General features: G+C 51.3%; 1 protein-coding gene across 1 annotated transcript in view; it reads left to right on the plus strand.

Annotated features, from left to right (window-relative positions):
* Positions 1–209: 209 nt before the first annotated feature.
* Positions 210–21152, plus strand: part of ITGA11 (integrin subunit alpha 11) — a 126189-nt gene continuing 105246 nt past the window's right edge. Inside the window, exon 1 of the mRNA XM_047074876.1 lies at positions 210–261. Coding sequence (XP_046930832.1) covers positions 210–261 — 52 coding nt within the window. The remainder of the gene's footprint in view (positions 262–21152) is intronic.

Genomic DNA, 21152 nt, shown 5'->3' on the forward strand with positions numbered 1-21152 from the left:
GAGATTGGCCCCGCGCCCGGCGCGAGCGTGTCCGCGCGCCCCTCCCCGCCGCCCGAGCCCTCCCACTTCCTCTGCAGGAGCGGCGGCTGTCAGGGAGCCGGGCGCGCGGCTCGCAGTGCAGGCTCCGGGCGCCCGCGAGGAGGCTGCCGCTCGGGCTCACCGCCCCGCCGCCCCTCACCCGGCCTCACCCGCCGCCGCCGCCGCGCGCCATGGACCTGCCCAGGGGCCTCTTGGTGGCCTGGGCGCTCAGCCTGTGGCCAGGTACGTCTCCCTTGCCTCCGCGCGCCGGTGGGAGCCCCTCGGAGGGTCGGAGCTTGGCTGCTGGGGGGACGCGGGTCCCCCGAGAAGCGGCGGCAGTCTAGCGGCCAAACTTCGCAAAAGAGGGCGCCGGGGCGACTCGGGGCCGGGAGTTTGTTTGGGTGTGCGGGGAGGAGTTGGGGAAGACTGAAGAGGCTCGAGTCGAGGAGCGCGGCGGGCTGGCGGCCCCGCCGGACACGCTGGCTACCTCCGGGCGCCCCGCCGGGGAGACTCGGGCGTCCCGGGAGCGCGGAGGGCGCGTGGCCCGGGCTGGGAGGGGTCCGGGCGCGCGGAGCAAGCGCCGCCTCGGGAGCCCTCCTGCCTGCGGAGGGAGGCGCCTGAAGTTTGGGGAGCCGGGCGCGACGGCCCGGGAGAGCTGGGGGGACCTGGGCGCCGAGCGCTGCCCAGAGTACCTCCGGCCGCGGTCGGACGAAGCCCCAGGGCGGGGACCCCTAGGACGAAGCCCCAGGGGCGAGCGGTCGCCGGCCGGGCCGAAGGCGACGGGCGCAGCTTCGCAGTCCAGGGCCCCAGAAACCTTACCTGACACGCGGGGTAGGGACGGGGCAACCGGTGCTCGAAATTATGCAGTTATTCAATAATCGGGAGAAGCCGCCGTCGCCGAGGCGCGCGCCGCCCGCCTAATGCAATCCAGGTGTCGGGGCGCGGCGAGGACTTCGGGCCGGCCGGGCGCACTGCCGGCAGCCAGAAGCGGGCCCTGGGCTCTCCGCACTGGGGCCACCCGGCCTGGGCTTCTCCACCCCCAGCGACCCGCCCCGACCCGGGGTGGCGGCCAGCGGCGCCGTTCTACCGGCGGCGACCGCTTTCGGGGCCTCTCCTTTGCGCAGCGGAGTGTCCCGGCGGGGACCAGAGCCCGCCGCGGGGACTAGCCGCCCGGCCTCGCCTCCCCTTCCGCATGGGTCAGGCTGGGGCTGGAGCGGTACTGGGGTCAGACGCGGGGGCAGCAGGGAAGGAGCAGACAGGGAGCATCGGTGGCGACCCCCCAGCCCGGGCTCACTCACCGCGGTCCCAGGGTACCGCGGAAACAAGTGCACCCCCCATCGGTCTCTAGCGGAGACTCTGGAAGGGCCTGTAGTTGAAAGAGTTTCTGGCCATGGATTTCAGTCCAGATCCTAGAGCCACGAAGCAAACATTGCCGCTTTAAGTTGTTGGGGAAAGGAGTGTTGGGGAGGGCATCAGGCCACCAGGCCAGCAGACGTCTAGAAACCAGCTGCAGGGGGAGGTGAAGTCCACTCTAGGTCTTTTAGACAGGAGGGAAGGTAACTCCAGGAACTGTCTTCAAATCACGGGGAGATCCAGTCTTAGGAAAAGGGAGCCCTGTGTGGCTCCAGATAGGAGGAACCTTCCCACCGGACCTGAGATGGAGAAAGCCTGGACCTCGGAAAGCTAAGAATGAAGTCTTTGGAATCAGAGCGCTTCCATCCTGGCTCTGCTGCCCACTAGCTGTACAATCTTGGGCACAATATGCAATCTCTCCAACAGGTTTCCTTCTTTGTGGAACGGAGATAGAAACTCAGACCGAGTTCATAAAGTACTCCAGATAATTAAGTGAGGCACTGTCAGAAAAGTCCTTAACACAGGGCTTGGTGCACAGCAGGGCAGAAGCCATGGTTGTTAATGTCGTTTACTCAAGCAGGAATGGTGGGGGCCGGGGGGGGGGGCGCTAGGGGAGTGGGGTGAAGGACAGGGACAGGATTTGTGACTCAGAATTCCCTTTAAATGGAGAAAAACCACCCTTAAGTTATGTATGGTCAGTTTGGGTTCTTAAAATATGGGATTCATTAAACATATCAATCAATGTTGGAACGACGACATCTGCTTGCAAGAAACTGGGCGTGGGGACCAAGTATGTGTGCAGTCTGGGTCCTGCCTGGAGCTGGGAATAAGGCAAGGCCAGAGGAAGCTGAATAGAGGGATTAGGGAGTGAACAGCACAGAAAAGCTAAGGACTATGGTTCACACAAGAGAAGTTCAGTTCCACTTGATTAGCAAAGGAGGCTTCCTGAGGGGAGGAGAGCCTTGAAAGGGTGTGGAGAGTGTGGAGGGGCCTCAAAGTAGGATTGTTTATAAGTTAGAGTGTTATTTCCTGGGACTAATTAAAGGGAGAGAAAAAAAAAAGATATTTTAAACCACAAAGGTGACTCTATTTTGGACCCAAAATTGGAAAGGTTGGGGCGGGGGTTGGGGGGGTCAGTGGGTCCATCCCCCTGGCTCCAGAGCAAGATTGATGTCAGTCTCCCAATGGTGCATCACATGGATTCAATGTGAGGATTACCAGGAAGCTTGCCTGATGGTGACGGCACAGCTTGGCTGAGCAGGGAACCTGTCACAGGCCAAGTTGGGAGTGAATGCACGTGGAAGCCATTATGAGTTTGGAGCTTCTATCTTGCCAGAGCTTCTGCTGTAAGTTGGGCAAGGTGATGGGTGGGCGAAACTAGAAAGGAAGAAAAAAGGAATAAAGAGAGAGAGAGAAGGAGGGAAAGAGGAAGGAAGGAAGGGAGGAAGGAAATAAAAGAAGGAGGGAAGAAGGGAAGAGGAAGGGAGGATGGAGGGAAGGAAGGATGGAAGGAAGGAATAGGAAATAGACAAACCTAAAGGCTTTTGTAGCTGACATCCAGGTAAAACAGATCCATTGATCAGAAGTTTCTATCATAACATATCTGTAATAAGGGTTCATGAGTAATGATTCTTTAAAACTCAATCTTTACTGAGCACCTATTGTCTGCGGCGCTCCATAAAGGCACACAGGGAGATCAGACACAGCGTGGGGGTGAAAGCCTGGGGGTCTCACTCCCTGGACTGGGTCTGGCCTCTGCCAGTTAGGACTCTGTGCTCTTTGCAAATTACCAAATGGTTCTGTGCCTCAGCTTTCTCATCTGCAAAATGGGGATGATAATAAGAGAATTTACAGAATTATCCAAAGATTAAATGAGTAAGTGTAAATACAGTGCTTGGAAAGTTCCAGCACATATTAAGCATTCAGGGAGGTTGTCTTTCTTCTCCAGCAGCAGCAGCTTAGGACTGAAGGTACGATGGAAGGATGCACGGAGTTGTAGCTGTCAAACTCAAGTCCATAGGAGAGGTCTAAAGGAAGTGCTACGTGCGAGGGTGCTGGAGAAGACATACATGTCAAGGCCCCAAATAGACACAAACTTTCCCAGCCCCTCTCCTAAAGACCTGGCCCGAAGTCTTGATCATGATGGGAATTGAGGGATTCTATCTAGCTAGCTAGTTATTTATTTATTTATTTATTTATTTATTTATTTATTTATTTATTTCGGTTGAGGCTGTCATGAAGTCAATGCAATCTTAGTGTGAGTGTCTTGTGGTATTTTGTGGCGTGGAGAAGAACCTACCATGCGGCATGGCCCTTGTGTGTCCCTGTGGAAGCAGGGGGTGGGGGGCGGTTCTTATTCAGCAGAAAAACCTCGTCTGGGAAAAAAAACACAGTACTAGGCACCGTGGGTGTGCAAAAACTAAAAGGATCCAAGCCCGGCTCTCCAGCTGTGGGGCTTGTCAGCCAAGCCTCTCAGCTGAGGAGCTTCTGGACCCTTCCACACGCGGGTCTCGGGGCCCCTGAAAAGAGCAGTGGAGTATCACCTTCTTTCTAGTTATTCACTGTGGCCAGCGTCTATCCCACCATGGCCCCCCAGAGATGGGATGTCTATCTCCTTGCTGTTCTCCTTGTCCCCGCCCACCCACACAGGGCTGTGGGCCCCTACGGAACTCAGACAGCGACTCACCTTCATTTTGACCTCCCCAAAGCTCTTTCTCTCCCCTCCTGTAGGGGAAGCTTCCTTCAGCAGCAGGCAACTTCCCTTCCATCCTCTCTCCTCCTTGCTTAGGACAAAACTGTGGTCTGAGCTGGCTTGCTCTTTAGTTCTTTGTGTTTTTTTTTATAGTAGGTTTTTTTTTTTTTTTAATAGAAGTACAACTGATATCCAGTATTGTATTCGTTTCAGGTTACAACACAGTGATTCAACATTTATACGTCTTATGAAATGCACACCGTGGTGAGTGGTTGCAACCTGCCACCACAGAAAGCGATTACAATATTACTGACTAGATTCCCCAGTCTGTACTTTTCATCTCCAGGACTTTTTTGTTTAATAACTGGAAGTTTGTGCCTCTTAATCCCTTTCACTTCTGGCAGCCCAGTTTATTCCCTGTATTGATGAGTCTATTGGTCTTGTTCTGTTTGTTCATTTGCTTTGTTTTTTAGATTCCGCGTGTAAATGAAATCACATGGTATATGTCTCTTTCTGACTTATTTCACTTGGTGCCATACCCTCTGGGTGTTACCCATGTTGTTGTGATTGGCAAGATTTCATTATCTTTTGTGGTTGAGTAATGTCCCATTGTGTACACAAAGTACATCTTTATCCATTCGTCTATCAATGGACACTTAGGTTGCTTCCATATCTTAGCTATTGTAAATAGTGCTGCAATGAACAACGGAGGGCATATATCTTTTTGAATTAGTGTTTTCATTTTGGGGGAGTAAATACCCAATAGTGGAATTACTGGGTCGTTCAGAACTATTAAAATAGTTCTATTTTTAATTTTTTGAGGAATTGCCATACTGTTTTCCACAGTGGCTGCACCAATTTACATTCCCACCAATAGCACATGGGTTCTCTTTTCTCCACATCCTCACCAACATTTGTTTTTTCTTGTCTTTGTGATGATGGCCATTCTGACAGGTGCGAGATGATACTTCGTTGTGGTATTGATTTGCATTTCACTAATGATGAGTGATATTGAGCATATTTTCATGTGCCCATCGGCCATCTGTATGTCTTCTTTGGAAAAGGTGTCTATTCAGTTTCTCTACCCGTTTTAAAATCAGATTGCTTTTTTTAAATGACTTCTTATATTTTGGGGGGTATTAACTACTTATCAGATACATCATTTGCAAATATTTTCTCCCATTTAGTAGATGTGGATTTTTTCATTTTGGTGATGGTTTACTTTGCTGTGCAAAAGCTTTTAGTCTGATGTAGTCCCAATTGTTTATTTTTGCTTTTGTTGTCCTTGCCTCGGGAGACAGACCCTCCCAAATATTGCTAAGACCCATGTCTAGGAGTTTACTGCCTATGTTTTCTTTTAGGGGTTTTATGGCTTCAGGTATCACATTTAGGGCTTTAATCCATTTTGAGTTTATTTTTTTATATGGTGTAAGAAAGGGGTGTCCTTCCTTCCTTCCTTCCTTCCTTCCTTCCTTCCTTCCTTCCTTCCTTATTTCCTTCCTCCCTTCTTTCTTCCTTCCTCCTCTCCCCTCTTCTGTTCCTTCCTTCCTTCTTTCCTTCTCTTTTCCTCCCTTCCTTCCTTCCTCCCTCCCTCCCTTTCTTTCCTTCCTCCCTCCCTTTCTTTCCTTCCTCCCTCCCTCCCTCCCTTCTATTCTTCCTTCCTCCCTCCCTTCCTCCCTCCCTTCTATTCTTCCTTCCTCCCCTCCCCTTCCCATTCCTTCCTTCCTTCTTTCCTTCCTTTTTTCCCTCCCTTCCTCCCTCCCTTCCTTCCTCCCTTCCTCCCTCCCTTTCCTTCCTTCCTTCCTTCTTTCCTTCCTTCCTTCCTTCCTCCCTTCTTTCTTCCTTCCTCCCCTCTCCTGTTCCTTCCTTCCTTCTTTCCTTCTCTTTTCCTCCCTTCCTCCATCCCTTTCTTTCCTTCCTTCTTTCCTCCCTTCCTCCCTCCCTTCCTCCCTCCCTTCTATTCTTCCTTCCTCCCCTCCCCTTCCCATTCCTTCCTTCCTTTTTTCCTCCCTTCCTCCCTCCCTTCCTCCCTCCCTTTCCTTCCTTCCTTTCCTTCCTTCCTTCCTTCCTTCCTTCCTCCCCTCCCCTCCCCTCCCCTCTCCTGTTCCTTCCTTCCTTCTTTCCTTCTCTTTTCCTCCCTTCCTCCCTCCCTTTCCTTCCTTCCTTCCTTCCTTCCTTCCTTCCCTCCCTCCTTCCTTTCTTCCTCCCTCCCTTCCTTCCTCCCTCCCTTCCTCCCTCCCTCCCTTCCTTCCTCCCTTCCTCCCTCCCTTCTTTCTTCCTTCCTCCTCTCTCCTTCCCATTCCTTCCTTCCTTCTTTCCTTCCTTTTTTCCTCCCTTCCTCCCCCCCTTCCCTTCCTTCCTTCCTTCCTTCCTTCCTTCCTTCCTTCCTTCCCTACCATGTAGCTGTCTAGTTTTCCCAACACCACTTATTGAAGAAACTGTCTTTTCCCATTGTATGTTCTTCTGTCCTTTGTTATAGATTAATTGACCATATACACGTGGGTTTATTTCTGGGCTCTCTGCTTGGTCCCGCTGATCTATGTGTCTATCTTTGTGCCAGTGCCATACTGTTTTGATTACTACAGCTTGTAGTATAGTTTGAAATCCAGGATTGTGATACCTCCAGCTTCGTTCTTCTCTCTCAAGATTGCTTTGGCTATTCGGATCTTTTGTGGCTCCATACAAATTTGGGGATTATTCTAGTTTTGTGAAAAATGCTATTGGTATTTTGATGGAGATTACATTGAATCTGTACATTGCTTTGGGTAGTGTGGACATTTTAACACTTAATTCTTCCAGTCCATGAATATGCTGTATCTTTCCAGTTATTGGTTCATCGTCAGTCTCTTTCATCAATACCTTACAGTTTTCAGAGTATAGGTCTTTTACCTCCTTGGTTAAATTTATTCCCAGTTATTTTCTTCTTTTTGATACAATTGCAAATAGGATTTTCTTGATTTCTCTTTCTGCTAGCTCATTATTAGTGTATAAAAATGCAACAGATTTCTGTCTAATAATTTTATATCCTGCAATTTTAATGAATTCATTTATTAATTCTAATAGCTTTTTGTGGAGCCTTTAGGATTTTCTATATATATCATGTTATTTGCAAATTGTGGCAGTGTTCCTTCTTTATCAGTTGAGATGCCTTTTATTTCTTTTTCTTGTCTGGTGACTGTAGCTAGGATTTTGGATACTATGCGGCAAGGTTGGGCAGCCTTGTGTTGTTCCTAATTTCAGAGGAAAAGTTTTTCACTATTAGGTGTGATGTTGGCTGTGGATTTGTCATATGTGGCCTTTATTATGTTGAGGTATATGATGGCCTCCAGCTGACTCCGAACCCACATGCCCTCAGTGTGGAGTGCTTGCTAGAGGGAGCTGTGGTCCAGGTGGGGGTCCAACCCCCATCATGTAAATCCCAGCTGGACAGATTCTTAGCTGAAAGCCCAGAAGTTTGTTACCAGTGTGGGGAGAAGGGGAGGCAAGAGGCTGGAGTTGGTCATCTTGTAAACCCCAATTAAATAAGCTTTCCAAAACATGAATCCATTCCATGGAATGGCTTTCATACCCTTCATGTTTTTATGACCTGAGTCCCAACATAAATAAAATCCTACCTGGAGGGAAAAGCCAGGGTGGTCACATTGCCTCCCTGCCTCTGTCCCTCATTTCGTTGTTCACCCACGTGCTTCCTGAACAGCAGCAGCGATCACCATGTGCGTGGCCTGGGAGCCCAGCTGCCCGGGTTCACATCTTTTCTCCTCGGCAAACCCTGGAGAAGCCCCTCTGGGCCTCATTTTTCCTCATCTGTGTAATGGGGAGAAAAACAACATCACAGGCTGGTGCGTGCTAAACGTCCGATGATCTGTACGTGGCTCACTCATATCAAGTGCTTCGAGCAGCATCTGGCACCCAGTCAGCCGTCAGTTAACAGCAGCAGGTATCCCCTTCCCACCGTGCGTCATTTGATTGATGCCGTCTGCTGTGTTGAGCACGTTCTCACATCTCACTTAGGCCCTGCTGCTGCCTCACGAAGTCACAACTGCAATCACCAGAATACACGCGAGGAGTGTGTTGGTTCATCCAAGGTCATGTTGATAGAGTAAGAGGTCGCATCAGGATTGTTTGACGCCCAAGCCATGGCTCTTCCTTAATCCATTCATGATATTTCTTTGGGAACTGGGCCCGGAGAGCATAGATAGATGAGTAAGGTGCTCCTGCTGAAGGAGCTGTCTTCAGGGAAAATGAGATCAGCGCTCAAATGGCCATCCGCTCAAGGGCACCAGCCCAGGAGTGGCCACTCCCTTCTTCAGACTCAGCTAGACACTGGCTTCTCAGTCAAGGTGCCGGCCTGATGAGAAGCGACGCTCACATGGTGCCTCAGAATGTAAGCAAGGCTCTCCCTCCCTCGCCTCACAGCTCAGGGCCGAGAGAGGCTCTCTACCCGCTGCCCCCAAGTTCCCAGTGCTCTGGACCACGCCACCCGCCCCCAGACTCCCTCTCCAGTCCCTTCTCGGGGTCCGGGCTGAGCAGTTCTCTTCTCCTGTTCCCCTAATCAAAACTTGCTCTGAGCCCCAGACCTAATGATTTAATTCAGGCTGAAGGGCACTAATGAGTGATGACAATTTCATGTGTCCTACCTGAAGGGGTTTGCATTTTAACTGGACTGTACCTTGAGCTCAAGGGACAAGGGGCTGATGGTAAAATGTCAGGTGCAGAGGCCAACCAGCAGACTAAATATTTGAGGCTGGGGACCTGCCTTCACGTGGTCCAGCCACTTGGCCCACTCTTCCGGCCCTTGTGGATGACGGAGGCCCCATCCTGTAAGTTAGAAGAATCCCGTCTGTGGCTTGGGTGATGCACTAGAGCAGACAGAGGCTTTTCCACGTGGCATGTGGGGTGAGTTAGGCAAGTTGCTATAGCAACATACTCCAGGATTCTAAACAGGATGACACAGAGAAGGGGTTCCTGCCTCTGCAGCTGGGGTTGATAGTTTTCTTCCTCCAGAGCATCACCCAGGCTATCAGAAATCCTGACCCTGCAGATTTCCTAGGCCTATGTCCTTGCAGATTGGGAGGGCTGTGCCTCAGGAAGGCCATGGGGAAAAAAACCCAAACTGAGCAAGTGGGTGCAGCTCCTGATGAGCATTTCCATATGTTCATTCTATCAATGAGGAGGGGCCAAGTGAGGCTTAGAGGCCCTGCCATGGCTAGTATGTCCATTAGGTAGATGGAGAAACCGAGGCTCTTAACGGTTTTCCCAAGATCACATGGGAACTCAGAGGCAGGTTCTCTGGCCAAAGATGAGGTTAGGAATCTAATTTGCTACACCTAATTTAAGGAGCAAGCAATGCTTCAGGCAAAGGAATGAAGTTCTAATGGTAGAAATTCTACATCTGTGGCAGGCAGGAGGGATAAGATCATTGAAATCATTCTCTATAGACCTCTGGTGTTCCCCGGCCCCCACAGTTCTCTCTCTCAGCCTGGCCATCCCCAGGCCGCTGCCCCAGACCACTGCCCCCTCCTACCAGAAAGGTCACAAAGCAGCGCCCATGTTTTCTTCCTCTACCAGAACTGGTCTTTCCCTGGAGTTAATAGCCTCTCAGATCCAGTAGCTGATGGCAATCATAAAGTCCCACAAATAATTTGTAGGCAGGGCTCTTCTCTGGGTTTATTCACACCGTTTTCCACACGTGCAAGACCAGCCCCATCATCTACAAAACCCAGTACAAAATGAAAACGCAGGGCTCCTCGTTTAAAAAGATTAAGAATTCCAGGATGGCCACCACAGAGCATTAAATCAAGTGTGGGCCCTTCTGAGTGTAGGGCCCTGAGCAGCTGCTCAGGTTGCACACCCATGAAGCCAGCCTGCTCATGTGGTTCTCCCCACAGGCCTGTACTTTGGCAGGGAGGCACCATGATCCCACTTTACAAATGAAGAAACTGAGTGGCTTGTCCATTTGACTCACGTGTACTGAGCACCCACTACACCTCCAGATCCTGGGGATTTCAAATTAGATAAGGCACAGCCTCTTCCTCGGGGGACACGGTGGGAGCAGGAAGGCGCAGATCACATACAGACTGTAGGGCTCGTGCAGAGTGCTGGTGCCCACGATGCTGGGGTGTCCCATGAAGCAGTTCTAAAGGCGGAGTGAGGCCTGCGGGATGCATTTGAAGCCGTGCATCAAAAGATGCCGAAATCAAAAGCTGCTTCCCTCTCCAGCTACTACTGGCCCAAGACCACTTTGAGAACCTTTGGTGGGGGGGGGGGGGGGCCCTTCCAAGCACTTGGCGCTAGGCTCTGGAGTAGCCACCTTGCTGAATGCATGAGGCCAAAACTTGAATTTTCTGGCCTTTCTGCAGCCGCAGGTACTTGTACTGCTGTGGTCCTGCGGGCCGATACTTTATGAGGGGACACTCCTCGGGCTTTTTGCCCACTCTGCCCCACCCATCTTGGTCTGTCATGGAATATTGCAGACGATCAGCAAATCCAGCGTCCTTCATCCTGGATGAACAAGGGGATGGCGGCCTGCATAAAATAGAACCTTTGCCCAGGCCCTACCCCAGAACACATCATCACTCTCTGTTAGAGCCCAGCATCACGTTTTTTAAAACTCCTCCGTCATTCCAACAGACAGCCATGGCTGAGAATCACTGATGAACTCTAAGCCCAGTCCCCAGTGAAGCAGAAGAGAAAGCACCGTCTGGGAAGGGAATGACTTACCCAGGGTCACACAACAGCCAGTGGTGAAGCCAGGATTTCACCAGTTCTCCTGAGCCCCAGTTCCTCCAGTCCACACCCACCCCCACCCCCACCCCCACCCCCACCCCAGCCTGAGCTGGCGCAGGATTCATAGCCAGGCTGGGCTGGAAACCCAGCTTGGAGTCAAAGTTTGAGAGGCTGAGCACAAGGTGGAATTTGGGGGTGGGAGTTGGCACGTGGGGGGTTGATCGTTGGAGACCCTCTCTGTGTCTCCTACAAAGCCATGAGCTACTGGGCACTGGGCCCCAAGCAGGAAACCCAGAAAAGCCAAAGAGGGGCTTTGGAGGACACTGATCTACTGAGGATCCTGGTCAGAACTGCCAACAGACAGATGGAGAGGCACAGGGGTTGGGGGCGGGATGGGAGGTGTCCAGCAGGGGTTAGACGAAGCCCCCTAGCATCATTCCAACCCTCTGATTCTGGGGCCTGCTGAAACTGTCGTCAGTGTTCTAGTGAAGGAAGCCCCCAACTCAGGATGGGGCACAGGCAAAGCAAAGCCTTGTGGGGTGGGAAAGGGATGCTCCGTCAGGAAGAGAGATCTGGGGACAGAGCAGGAGGGCTCTGGGACCTCCCTGAGGCCCCAGCCCAACTCAGGTGTCATTGTCTCCCTGACCCCCATTCCATCAGACCGTTTTCAATAGCAGCCAAGGTAAAGCTAAAATACAAAGTAGTGTCGTCACTCCCCTGCTTAAAACCTTCAGTGGCTCCCTATTGCCATCAGGTTGGCAGAGCTAACCAGACCCTGAATAGCTGGCCCTGGCCTGTGCTCAGGACCCACCCGGAGCAGCACCACATGCACCAGCACCCACGCCCTCCCAGAGGGCCCCCACCAGACCGAGCTTAGTTTTCCAGGCACACCAGCTCACTCTGGCCTTCACTCATGTTGTTCCTTAGATCCAATTCTGCCTCCTCCTTTTTCCTGGCTGCCTCCTACTTATTCTTCAGGTCTCCACTTGGGCTCCAGTTCCTCCTGGAATCCTCACCTTAGCCCCTCAACGAGACCTTGGAGACCTGTATGATCTCAAGACACCCTGCACTTTACTGACCACACAGTATTGTAATTGGTTGCACATCTTCCTCCACCGAACTAAGAGCAGAGACCACATCTCCTACCACTCCCAGTGTCCCTAGCTCTCACCAAGCGCCACAGTAGATGCTTGATTAATATGTATTAAATATGTAAGAACTGTCTATCCGAGGAAACAGAAAGTTGTTTTTTTTTTTTTTTAACATTTATTTATTATTGAGAGACAGAGAGAGACAGAGCATGAGCAGGGGAGGGGCAGAGAGAGAGGGAGACACAGAATCTGAAGCAGGCTCCAGGCTCTGAGCTGTCAGCACAGAGCCTGATGCGGGGCTCGAACCCACAGACCGCGAGATCCTGACCGGAGCCGAAGTCGGATGCTTAACCGACTGAGCCACCCAGGCGCCCCTAAACAGAAAGGTATTTAAGGGCAAGATAATGTCTTACATTTCTCTGCACGTGTACCCCCAGGGGGTCCTAACACAGGGACCTGTGTGAGCCGGGCCCTGTGCTCAGTGCTCTAGTGGGTAAAAGATAAGAGATACATCCAGTCCTCTGATTAGTTTATGGTTTAGTGGGAGAGACAGGGCCTTTGTATAAATAACTGTAATATAAGGGAGGAAGTCACACAGAGAAAAGACTCTGGGATTTGAGAGTTGGGAAAGAGATCGCAAATGCAGGAGGGGTAGAGAGTGTATCTGGGCAAAGGGCGTGATGTTGGTCAGCGGGATATTGGAGGGTGTGCCACGGGGAACTGAGAGAAGGGAACACCTTCAGGGCCGAGGCACTGAGAGGGGACCTGAATGCCAACTAAGACATTGGATTTAGCAGATGGGGAGCCATTGGAGGTTTCTGAGGGAGGGTGGCAGCGTGTTTGAATCTGTGTTTTGAGAAGTTCTGGGGGACGGAGGAGGGTGAATGCGACAGGACAACTGAGACCAGGTGGAATGAGGTAAGACGGACGTGGAGTGACCCAGGGGCCACCAGAGCCTGGTGGAGAGGTGGCAAGATGAAAGGAGAAGAACGAGGCTGGAGGGACAGAATGGAGCGGGGCCTGGTCATCTGGGGAAGAAAGGTGTCAGGGAGGCCAAGCGGCAGCACCACTGGCTTGTGCGGAGGAGGAGGTTGGAGGAGGGGAAGTCGAGTCCGTTCTAGACATGCTGACTTTGCGGGGCTCTTGGGGCTGGTGGAGGGGGCCCTCAGGCAATTGGAAATGTTGGCCGGGAGCTTGGAGGCGAGTCCGACTCCCAAGTGCTTTGACTGGGAGCCTGTCACACAAACGTGCTTAGTGACACAACGCACGCAGGTCTAAGTGAGAGGAAGCACCCGCGGATGGGGCCTCCCGGCCTCCAGCCCCTGCCCAGGCCCAGAAGCAGTGATTCATGCCCCAAACTTAAAGAGAACCCAGATTTTGATTTTAAAAGCCTTTCAGAGCAGAAGAAGCCAAGGAGAGGGCCAGGCCAGACCACAAGCCAAACATCAGCTGTGGAATGTGCTTGCTGCTGACGGTGAGGCCAGCCAGGGGCAGAGACACTGGCAGCCTCAGTGAGAGGCCCTGCCGATTGTCCCGAATGTGTCCGAAGTGTCGCCAAGATGGGCCCTGCTTTTTTCTCTCTCTTCCGTGTGGCTCTGCCTGCGATCTGCTCATCTTAAAACTAGCTCTCCCCGCCACACCCCAGCCTGCCCACTGGGCCCACATCATCGGTGCTCTGAAAGCCCCCATGCCTTCGGCCTTCCCATCTCCACTCACTCAGCCTGGAGGACCAGGGCCAGGAGGCAGGCAGTTGTCTGGGGGCCACTTTGGGGGGACCCAGAAAGGCTCCCGTGGCTGGCGGTAAGAGCCACCTAACTGGTCCCCCTGCCTCTGCCCTGGCCCCTTGAGGCTCAACCCCCCTAGTAGCCAGAGGGATGCTGATGGAATGTAGGTCAGATCATGTCATGTCCCTCCTCTGAGTAAGAGGCCCCGTTTGATCTAGCTTCCCCTGCCTTTCTGACCTCATCCTGACTCCTCCCCCACTTGCTCCTTCTGCTCCACCCTCGCAGTGTCTGGAAGGTTCTTCCCCACAACGAGCATCTTGGGCTTCGAACTTGTGGTTCCTTCTGCCTGGGGGGCTCCTCACCAAAGAGTCTCTCTCACTTACTTCAGGCCTTTCCTCCAACATCACCCTCTCACGGAGGCATTTAATGGCTCCCCCGACGAAAATGTCAACCTCCCCCTGCGTACATGCACAGACATAAACACCCTCCCCTGCTTCAGTCTCTCTGAGGCATCTCTCATTATTTAGCATCGTTGCTTGTTTATTTTTTCACCTTGTCTGTTGTCTCCTCCAACAGAATGTGATCAGGAGAGCAAGGATTCGTGTTTGTTGTGTTTACTTCTGTCTCCCAGGGTCCAGAGCAGTGCCTGGCCAGGGGAGACAAGCAGTAAATGGTTGTGGAATGAATGAATCGATCAATGAAAACTCACTCAAGCCTGCAACCTCCTGAAATCCCATTAACTAATCCCCACTGAGGTTAGTATCGCCCTGGTTCCAGTCACCTTTCTCAACAGGCCAGGTCCCTGGGTGGGCATGTGCTCAGCCCTGACACTCCCAAGGCCATTTGTTTTTAGATTAAAGGCTTTCTTTCCAGAGAAGGAGAGGCAACAGGCAGTTGCAGGTGGGCAGGACAAGGAGGGCTGCTGAGGTGGAAGAGGGGCTCTTGAGGGGAGGAGGGCCTTGAAAGGGGCACATCAGTTCACAGCAGATAGCCCAGGCCAGCCCAGCTGGCCCCGTGCTATTCGGTATTATGACTATGACTCAGAACGTGAGGAGACGTGAGAAAGGCCTTGTTTTTACACAGTGCCAACTGATGTATATAATGGGACTTCCCAGGAAACAAGGCGGGGAGAGCACAAGTTTAAAATGCTCGGTTTCCCACAAAAGGGTGGTGATTCAGACATCACCCATGTACCGCAGGATGTGACCATGTCATTTAGTTCAGAGGAAGGAGCTGGCGGTGCCCGGAGAAGATGGCAGGGACCAAACGGTAGATCCCAGGTTACGGTCCAATCCCTGGGTGCCGCTGGACCAGAACCGGCCCTGGGGACTTGGGAGATGACGCGAAACCCGTCACACAGGTGGAGAGGCTGAGTCTGAGCCCAGTGAGGTTCATATGAGCGGCACGTTGCTGTGACTTGGGCTTTGAATACCGGCGCTGACACTTACTAAGTGTGTGATTTTGGACAAGTCACTTCCTCTCTCTAGGATATATAATGGAAATGATGATGCCCACCATGTGGGATTAGTAGGAAAAATTAGAGATGATGCTGGTCACTGCAAAATGTCCGGTAGGGACAGGGAGCTGAATAAATGTTAATTTATTACGTTTAGCAATAGTAATGCTTGATAACATTCATAGAGGGCTTCCAGGAATCGGGCTTTGTTCTAATTGCTTGTCTTCTCAATAATCCTGTAAGAGGGGTGCTAGTCCCCCATTTTAGAGACGAGAAACTGAGGCATGTAGATGTGAAGGAACTTACCCAAGATCACCCAGGTGATAAAGTCAACCTGGGGTTTGAACCCAGGCAGTCTGACCCCACTGACTGCAGTCCCTAGAGACTATGGGACTTGCCCAAGGTCACACAACCGCCACCGAACAAGAGAACCAGAGTCCAAATCCAGGTTTGATCACCTGAAAACCCACTTCTTCCCTCCTTTTTTTTAAAAAAAAATTTGAATTGTTTATGTATTTTTGAGAGAGAGACAGAGACAGAGTACAAGCAGAGGAGGAACAGAGAGAGAGGGAGACCCAGAATCTGAAGCAGGCTCCAGGCTCTGAGCTGTCAGCACAGAGCCCGATGTGGGGCTTGAACCCACAAACCGCGGGTTTGACCTGAGCTAAAGTCGGACACTCAACTGACTGAGCCACCCAGGTGCCCCGTCCTTGCTTTTTATGTACTGCTCACGGGACTTCGGCCATAGCTGTGTAATACACTATTTTCACTTAATAATTTTCCTTAAATTGACTTTAAATCAATTTAATTTTTTAAATTTACCCTAATCCTAAGCCATAATTGCTATGAAACTTAAGTTTTTATTTGCTTGTAATTTTTTAATACCCATTAAATAAACACATGAGTAGTCAAGTTTTAATGTTCCCTCCTGACCCACCTAAACTTTTTTCACCCACAACGCCATGGGGGACCCTGGATTATACTATGCAGCTCTCAAGAAGGACAGATAGCCCCGTCCCTACTCATCCAGAACTGAAGTGGGTCAGGTATGAGACTGACCCAGACTCCATTCATCTGGGATGTGATTTGCCCTGGCTCTCTCTCCTTGGAGGTTTGGTCAAGGCCTCTTCAAGGGCCAGCACCCCGTGGCAGTCTCGAGGAGGAGTCTAGAAAAGCTGGCAGGTGTCCAGGCACAGGAGTGGCCGTTTTCTCTTGTGCTCAGCCCAGCCCAGGGTTCCTGCAGGGCTGCTTGACTTGGCAGTGGCCCCGCTGGACTGGTCCCCACTGCTGATGGGGGTGGGCCAAGGAAGAGGGGTCTGCCCAGGGTGCCCTGCTCAGGCAGGTGAAGAGAGTTTTATGGGGAACCGGAGCCCGGATCAAAGCTTTGCTGAGCATGGGGCTGGTCTGGAGTTGGTGGGGGCAGGGGAGGGACGTGGTGGGGGAGCAAGGAACCACAGGGAGGACAGCCCAAATAAACGTTTGGCTCCCCATGAAAGGAGAAGAAACCCCCAATCCTTTCCATAATAAGTGTCCTTAATGGATGTAGGTGAAAATGGAGAGGAACTTGCTGCTTCCCCAGGCTCTAGCAGCCCCAGAAAGACCTCCTCTTCCAGGAAGCCCTCCTGGACCACTGCTGAAGTGATGGTGATATTTCTGTGGGCTTCTCTGTCTTATCAGCAGCACTTCTACTCTCCACAAGGCTCCCTGGCCCTTTGGACAGTGGGCACTAGGCACTGTCCGTTTGCTTCTCTCTTACTCTTCCCTCCTCCACGGAGCACCACACCATCCTGCCCATTGCCAACATACACCTTGCTTAAGGTTTCAACACTGCCCCAGGCAGTTCACACCAGCCAGCACCCCCTCTTCTTCCAACCCTGGCTCTGCTCAGCCTGCTGGGCAGTAAACCAACTGCAACCTAATTCACACAGAGGAGTTCACGGCTGATAGACTATTAGACCTACGCCACTCCTTATTGATTTTTTAGGAGCGGCTGCTTGAAACCAGCCATGACTTGGCCCAAATGGACCAACCTGAACCGACCCTGAGTGTTCTAGATGTGGAAACCAAAGCCTGGGGTTGGATTACATCTCTCACTACTCCTCTGAGTCTACGGTAATGAAAAAGCCTGGGCTGCAGATGATGACCTCTGGGTCAAGTTCGGGCTTCAATACTGAACTTGGGTGACGCATGTATCCTCTTAAGACTTCCATTCATGGGGCGCCTGGGTGGCGCAGTCGGTTAAGCGTCCGACTTCAGCCAGGTCACGATCTCGCGGTCCGGGAGTTCGAGCCCCGCGTCGGGCTCTGGGCCGATGGCTCAGAGCCTGGAGCCTGTTTCCGATTCTGTGTCTCCCTCTCTCTCTGCCCCTCCCCCGTTCATGCTCTGTCTCTCTCTGTCCCAAAAATAAATAAACATTGAAAAAAAAAATTAAAAAAAAAAAAATAAAGACTTCCATTCAGTCACTTCTAAAGTAAGTGTTTGGCCTCCATGATCCTAAAAGCTCTTTGAGGGCTATGCTCCCATGCATCTGTGAATAGGTCCGGAATTAGAAGCCAACTTTGACTATAAAGGCCACACGTACCATGAGAAAGTCGACAACAGAGACTCTACTTTAGAACAACTTCATCTAGAGGATGGTTGGCCCTTCCTCATCCACAGGTCCGTGAGCAGTTCTAAGCCTCAGGGGCCTCTTAAAAGGCCTTAGTGCCAAACATCTGCCTGATAGGAAACGTGAAGCCCGAATATCCCAGATGAGTGGCTATCCTCAGCTTGCATCCCTCCAGTGACAGAGAGCTCACCACCTCACAAGGCAGGCCTTTGTTTTCCAGCAAAGGCAGGCGGAGCCATGAGCCCTTGACTCTTCTAAAGACCTAAACGTGACAGTAGACATTTGTGATAGTTTTGAAACCATGAGGAAGTGACATATACGAAAACCCAAAGGGCTTCTGCATAACCTTCAGGGAACCAACACACTTCCACTCCCTAATGTCCTCCACCCCCATCAAGCCCAGCCAATAGCATCCAGCTTCGCTTGGGTTCTATTGGGTCTATGTTAAGCTCTAAGCAGCCAGAGAACTTTTCAGATGGGTTGCGGGTGTATCCACTGCAGGGCGGGCCCTGCAGGCTTGGAAGGGAAGGGCCCCCCACAATTCCTTTTTTTAGTTTGTATTCAAAGACCAGGGGCAGACAGGCACAGCAATTCTCTGGGTCCTCACTGCGCTGCTTCCTGTCCTCCGAGGGAAAGCTGTGCCACAAATTGCATATCCTAAGCCTTGTCTTGCTCTTACTTTACCCAAACACTCCCTGGGCTGGGGCTTAGCCTGGATGCACAGGGCTCTTGCTCCACACGCCCATGACAAGCGGGAAATAATCTTAGGAACTCGAAAACCAAAACCAAACTGTCTGAGCTCTTTGAGCTGGTTAGTATGTCAGGAAAGGGAGGAACTCACTGTCCAATTCAGCTTCCTTTGAAAGGGACCGTGGCCGGGATCAGGGTGGGCAGGGCTGCCACGTACAGCTGTAAAGACTGTGCACTGCATAAGTCAAATGACTACGGTGTAAACAGCACTCTTTGCAGTTGGGCAGTGTAGTGCAGTGACTGGGGGGCTCGAGGGGGTAAGATGGGAACAGTGCACGTCGATGGGCTTCATGAAATCCTACACAGGGACTCAAGAGCATCCAGTCCAGCATGTGCCTTTCACCGGTAAGAAAACCGAGTCAGGCAGAGCAAGAAACCCATCCAAGTTGTAAAACATGTTAAAAAGCTATGCTGGGGTTAGAACCAGGGCTTCTGAAGCCAAATTCAGGACTCTGAGGTTCTCTCCCCCTCTGAGGCTCCGAGTGTAACTTTCCCCTTCTACTCTTTGTCGGCAGGTTAGTGTATGAGACTCTTGGGGGCCTGGTGCTTGTTATTTTTTTTTTTTTCTCCAATCTCTTTTAACAAATGCGTATTGAGTACTTATTGTGTGCGAGGCATTGTTCCAGATGCTGAGGGTAAGGTAGGGAGACAGACAGATGCAGTCCCTTCCAGTGGAGGGCTGGTAAATGTTTAACAACCCGTTCTGGCTCTTGGGATGAGATGGGTAGAGTCCCTATTTGTAGCATTTGCCAAATACCGTGGTGTAAATCCTCCCACTGTGGTCAATTAAAAGCAAGCCACCACCATGACATCACTGAAAGGGAAGATTGTACACATTCCGGCCTGGTCCCCTTCCTTGTGGAACTTAAACTCCAGGGGGGAGAGGAGACAGTGTCCAAGTGAGCAAATAGCTCTTATAACCAACTGTAATTATCTTTATTTGCCAAAGACATAAGGAAGATGCTTTGAGGGAGGATAATGGTTCTCCGGAGCGTGCTCAGGGAAGAGTCCTCTGAGGCCAGGACATTAAAACTGGAGGTTAAGAAGGAGCCGGCTGAGCAAAGATCTTGGAGAATAATGTTCTAGATAAAAGGAACAGCTAGTCCAAAGGCCCTGAGGTGGGAAGAACTCTGTGGGTTTGAAGATCAGGGAGAGAGTCAGAATGGCTGAAAGTAGAAAGTGGCAAAGATTGTGACACAGGAACAGAGAGATCCTGCAAGGTCTGGTGAGCCCTGGGGAAGGGTCTAGAATCTACCCTAAATGCGATGGGAGGACCCCAGAAGTTTTCAGCAGGAAGGTACCAGGATCACAGGATCTGGCTGCTATGAAGAGCATAGTTTGGAGTTGAGCAAAAGTAGGATTAAGGGACCAATGAGAAGCCTCTTGCAAAGGGGTGCCTGCGTGGCTAGTTCGGTTAAGCATCCGACTTCAGCTCAGGTCATGATTTCATGGCTTGTGATTGCAAGCCCCACGTTGGGCTCTGTGCTGACAGCTCAGAGCCTGGAGACTGTTTCAGATTCTGTGTCTCCCTCGCTCTCTGCTCCTCCACCATTCATGCTCTGTCTCTCTCTCCTTCAAAAATAAATAAAAATTAAAAATTGTTTTAATCTTAAAAAAAAAAAAAAAACAAAGAAGCGTCTTGCAGAGGTCCAGGTATAAAAGGATGAAAATGACTTGGCCTGGGTGGTGTCAGAGGAAATAGAGAAGAGGGGACACATTCGAGAGGAATTGAGGGGGTGGAGCTGGCAGGATTCGCCGATGGGAAGTGAAGGAAAATCCTGAGGACTGATGTCCAAGCTTGTGACTCAAGCCATCGGATGGTAGGTGACTCCAGGTCCTGAAATGGGGAGTTCTGGGAGAAAGCCTATTGGGAAGGGAAAACCTAAGGCATCTTTTTGGTCGCATGAAGTGAGATGCCATGAGACATTCAAGTGAAAATGTCTGTGGGCATCTGGGCACTGACCATGGGGCTCAGAGGGCAGGGCTGGGCTGGGCTGGGTGTGATCCGGGGCTCGCAGGAGCCTGGGCCCGTTTGGGGTGAGTGGAGAAAAGCCTCAGCCCAAGTCCCACATGCTCAGCCAGGTCCTACAGGTGCATATTTGGGGTCACATCTCTGCCTCCAGTCTTCTAGGCAGCTTGAGGTCAGGGAGAAGGTTAGTTGCTCCAAACTTTGTTGTACTTTATTTTTTTTTTTTTCAATTTTTTTTTTCAACGTTTATTTATTTTTGGGACAGAGAGAGAGCATGAACGGGGGAGGGGCAGAGAGAGAGGGAGACACAGAATCGGAAACAGGCTCCAGGCTCCGAGCCATCAGCCCAGAGCCTGACGCGGGGCTCGAACTCACGGACCGCGAGATCGTGACCTGGCTGAAGTCGGACGCTTAACCGACTGCGCCACCCAGGCGCCCCAAACTTTGTTGTACTTTAAATGAACTTACGACACAGAGATTCACAATATTGACACTGGTGTGTTTTTATATCCTTCACGGCAGCCTTTGAAAACTTAAGGAAAGAGGTCCATTTTGATCACTTTCCCTAGCTAGAAAAAGGAAAAAATGATGTCAGGCAGGAAAATACACTGGCTCTCATAAAAACGTGAATCTTATTCCTGAAGGAGGTGATCCCTGTGTTCCCTGAAGGCATGAGATGGCTGTCCAAGGCTGGGAGCAAAAAAACAATGTTAATTACAGCAAATTTCAGTTTGCTGTTTGCTCTTTTCAGTTTTTAGGCCTGTT

This window comes from Lynx rufus, unplaced genomic scaffold, assembly GCF_022079265.1.
Source record: "Lynx rufus isolate CCGP_SWC_20201006 ecotype Redwood Valley unplaced genomic scaffold, mLynRuf1.p SCAF_13, whole genome shotgun sequence".
Lineage (NCBI taxonomy): Eukaryota > Metazoa > Chordata > Mammalia > Carnivora > Felidae > Lynx > Lynx rufus.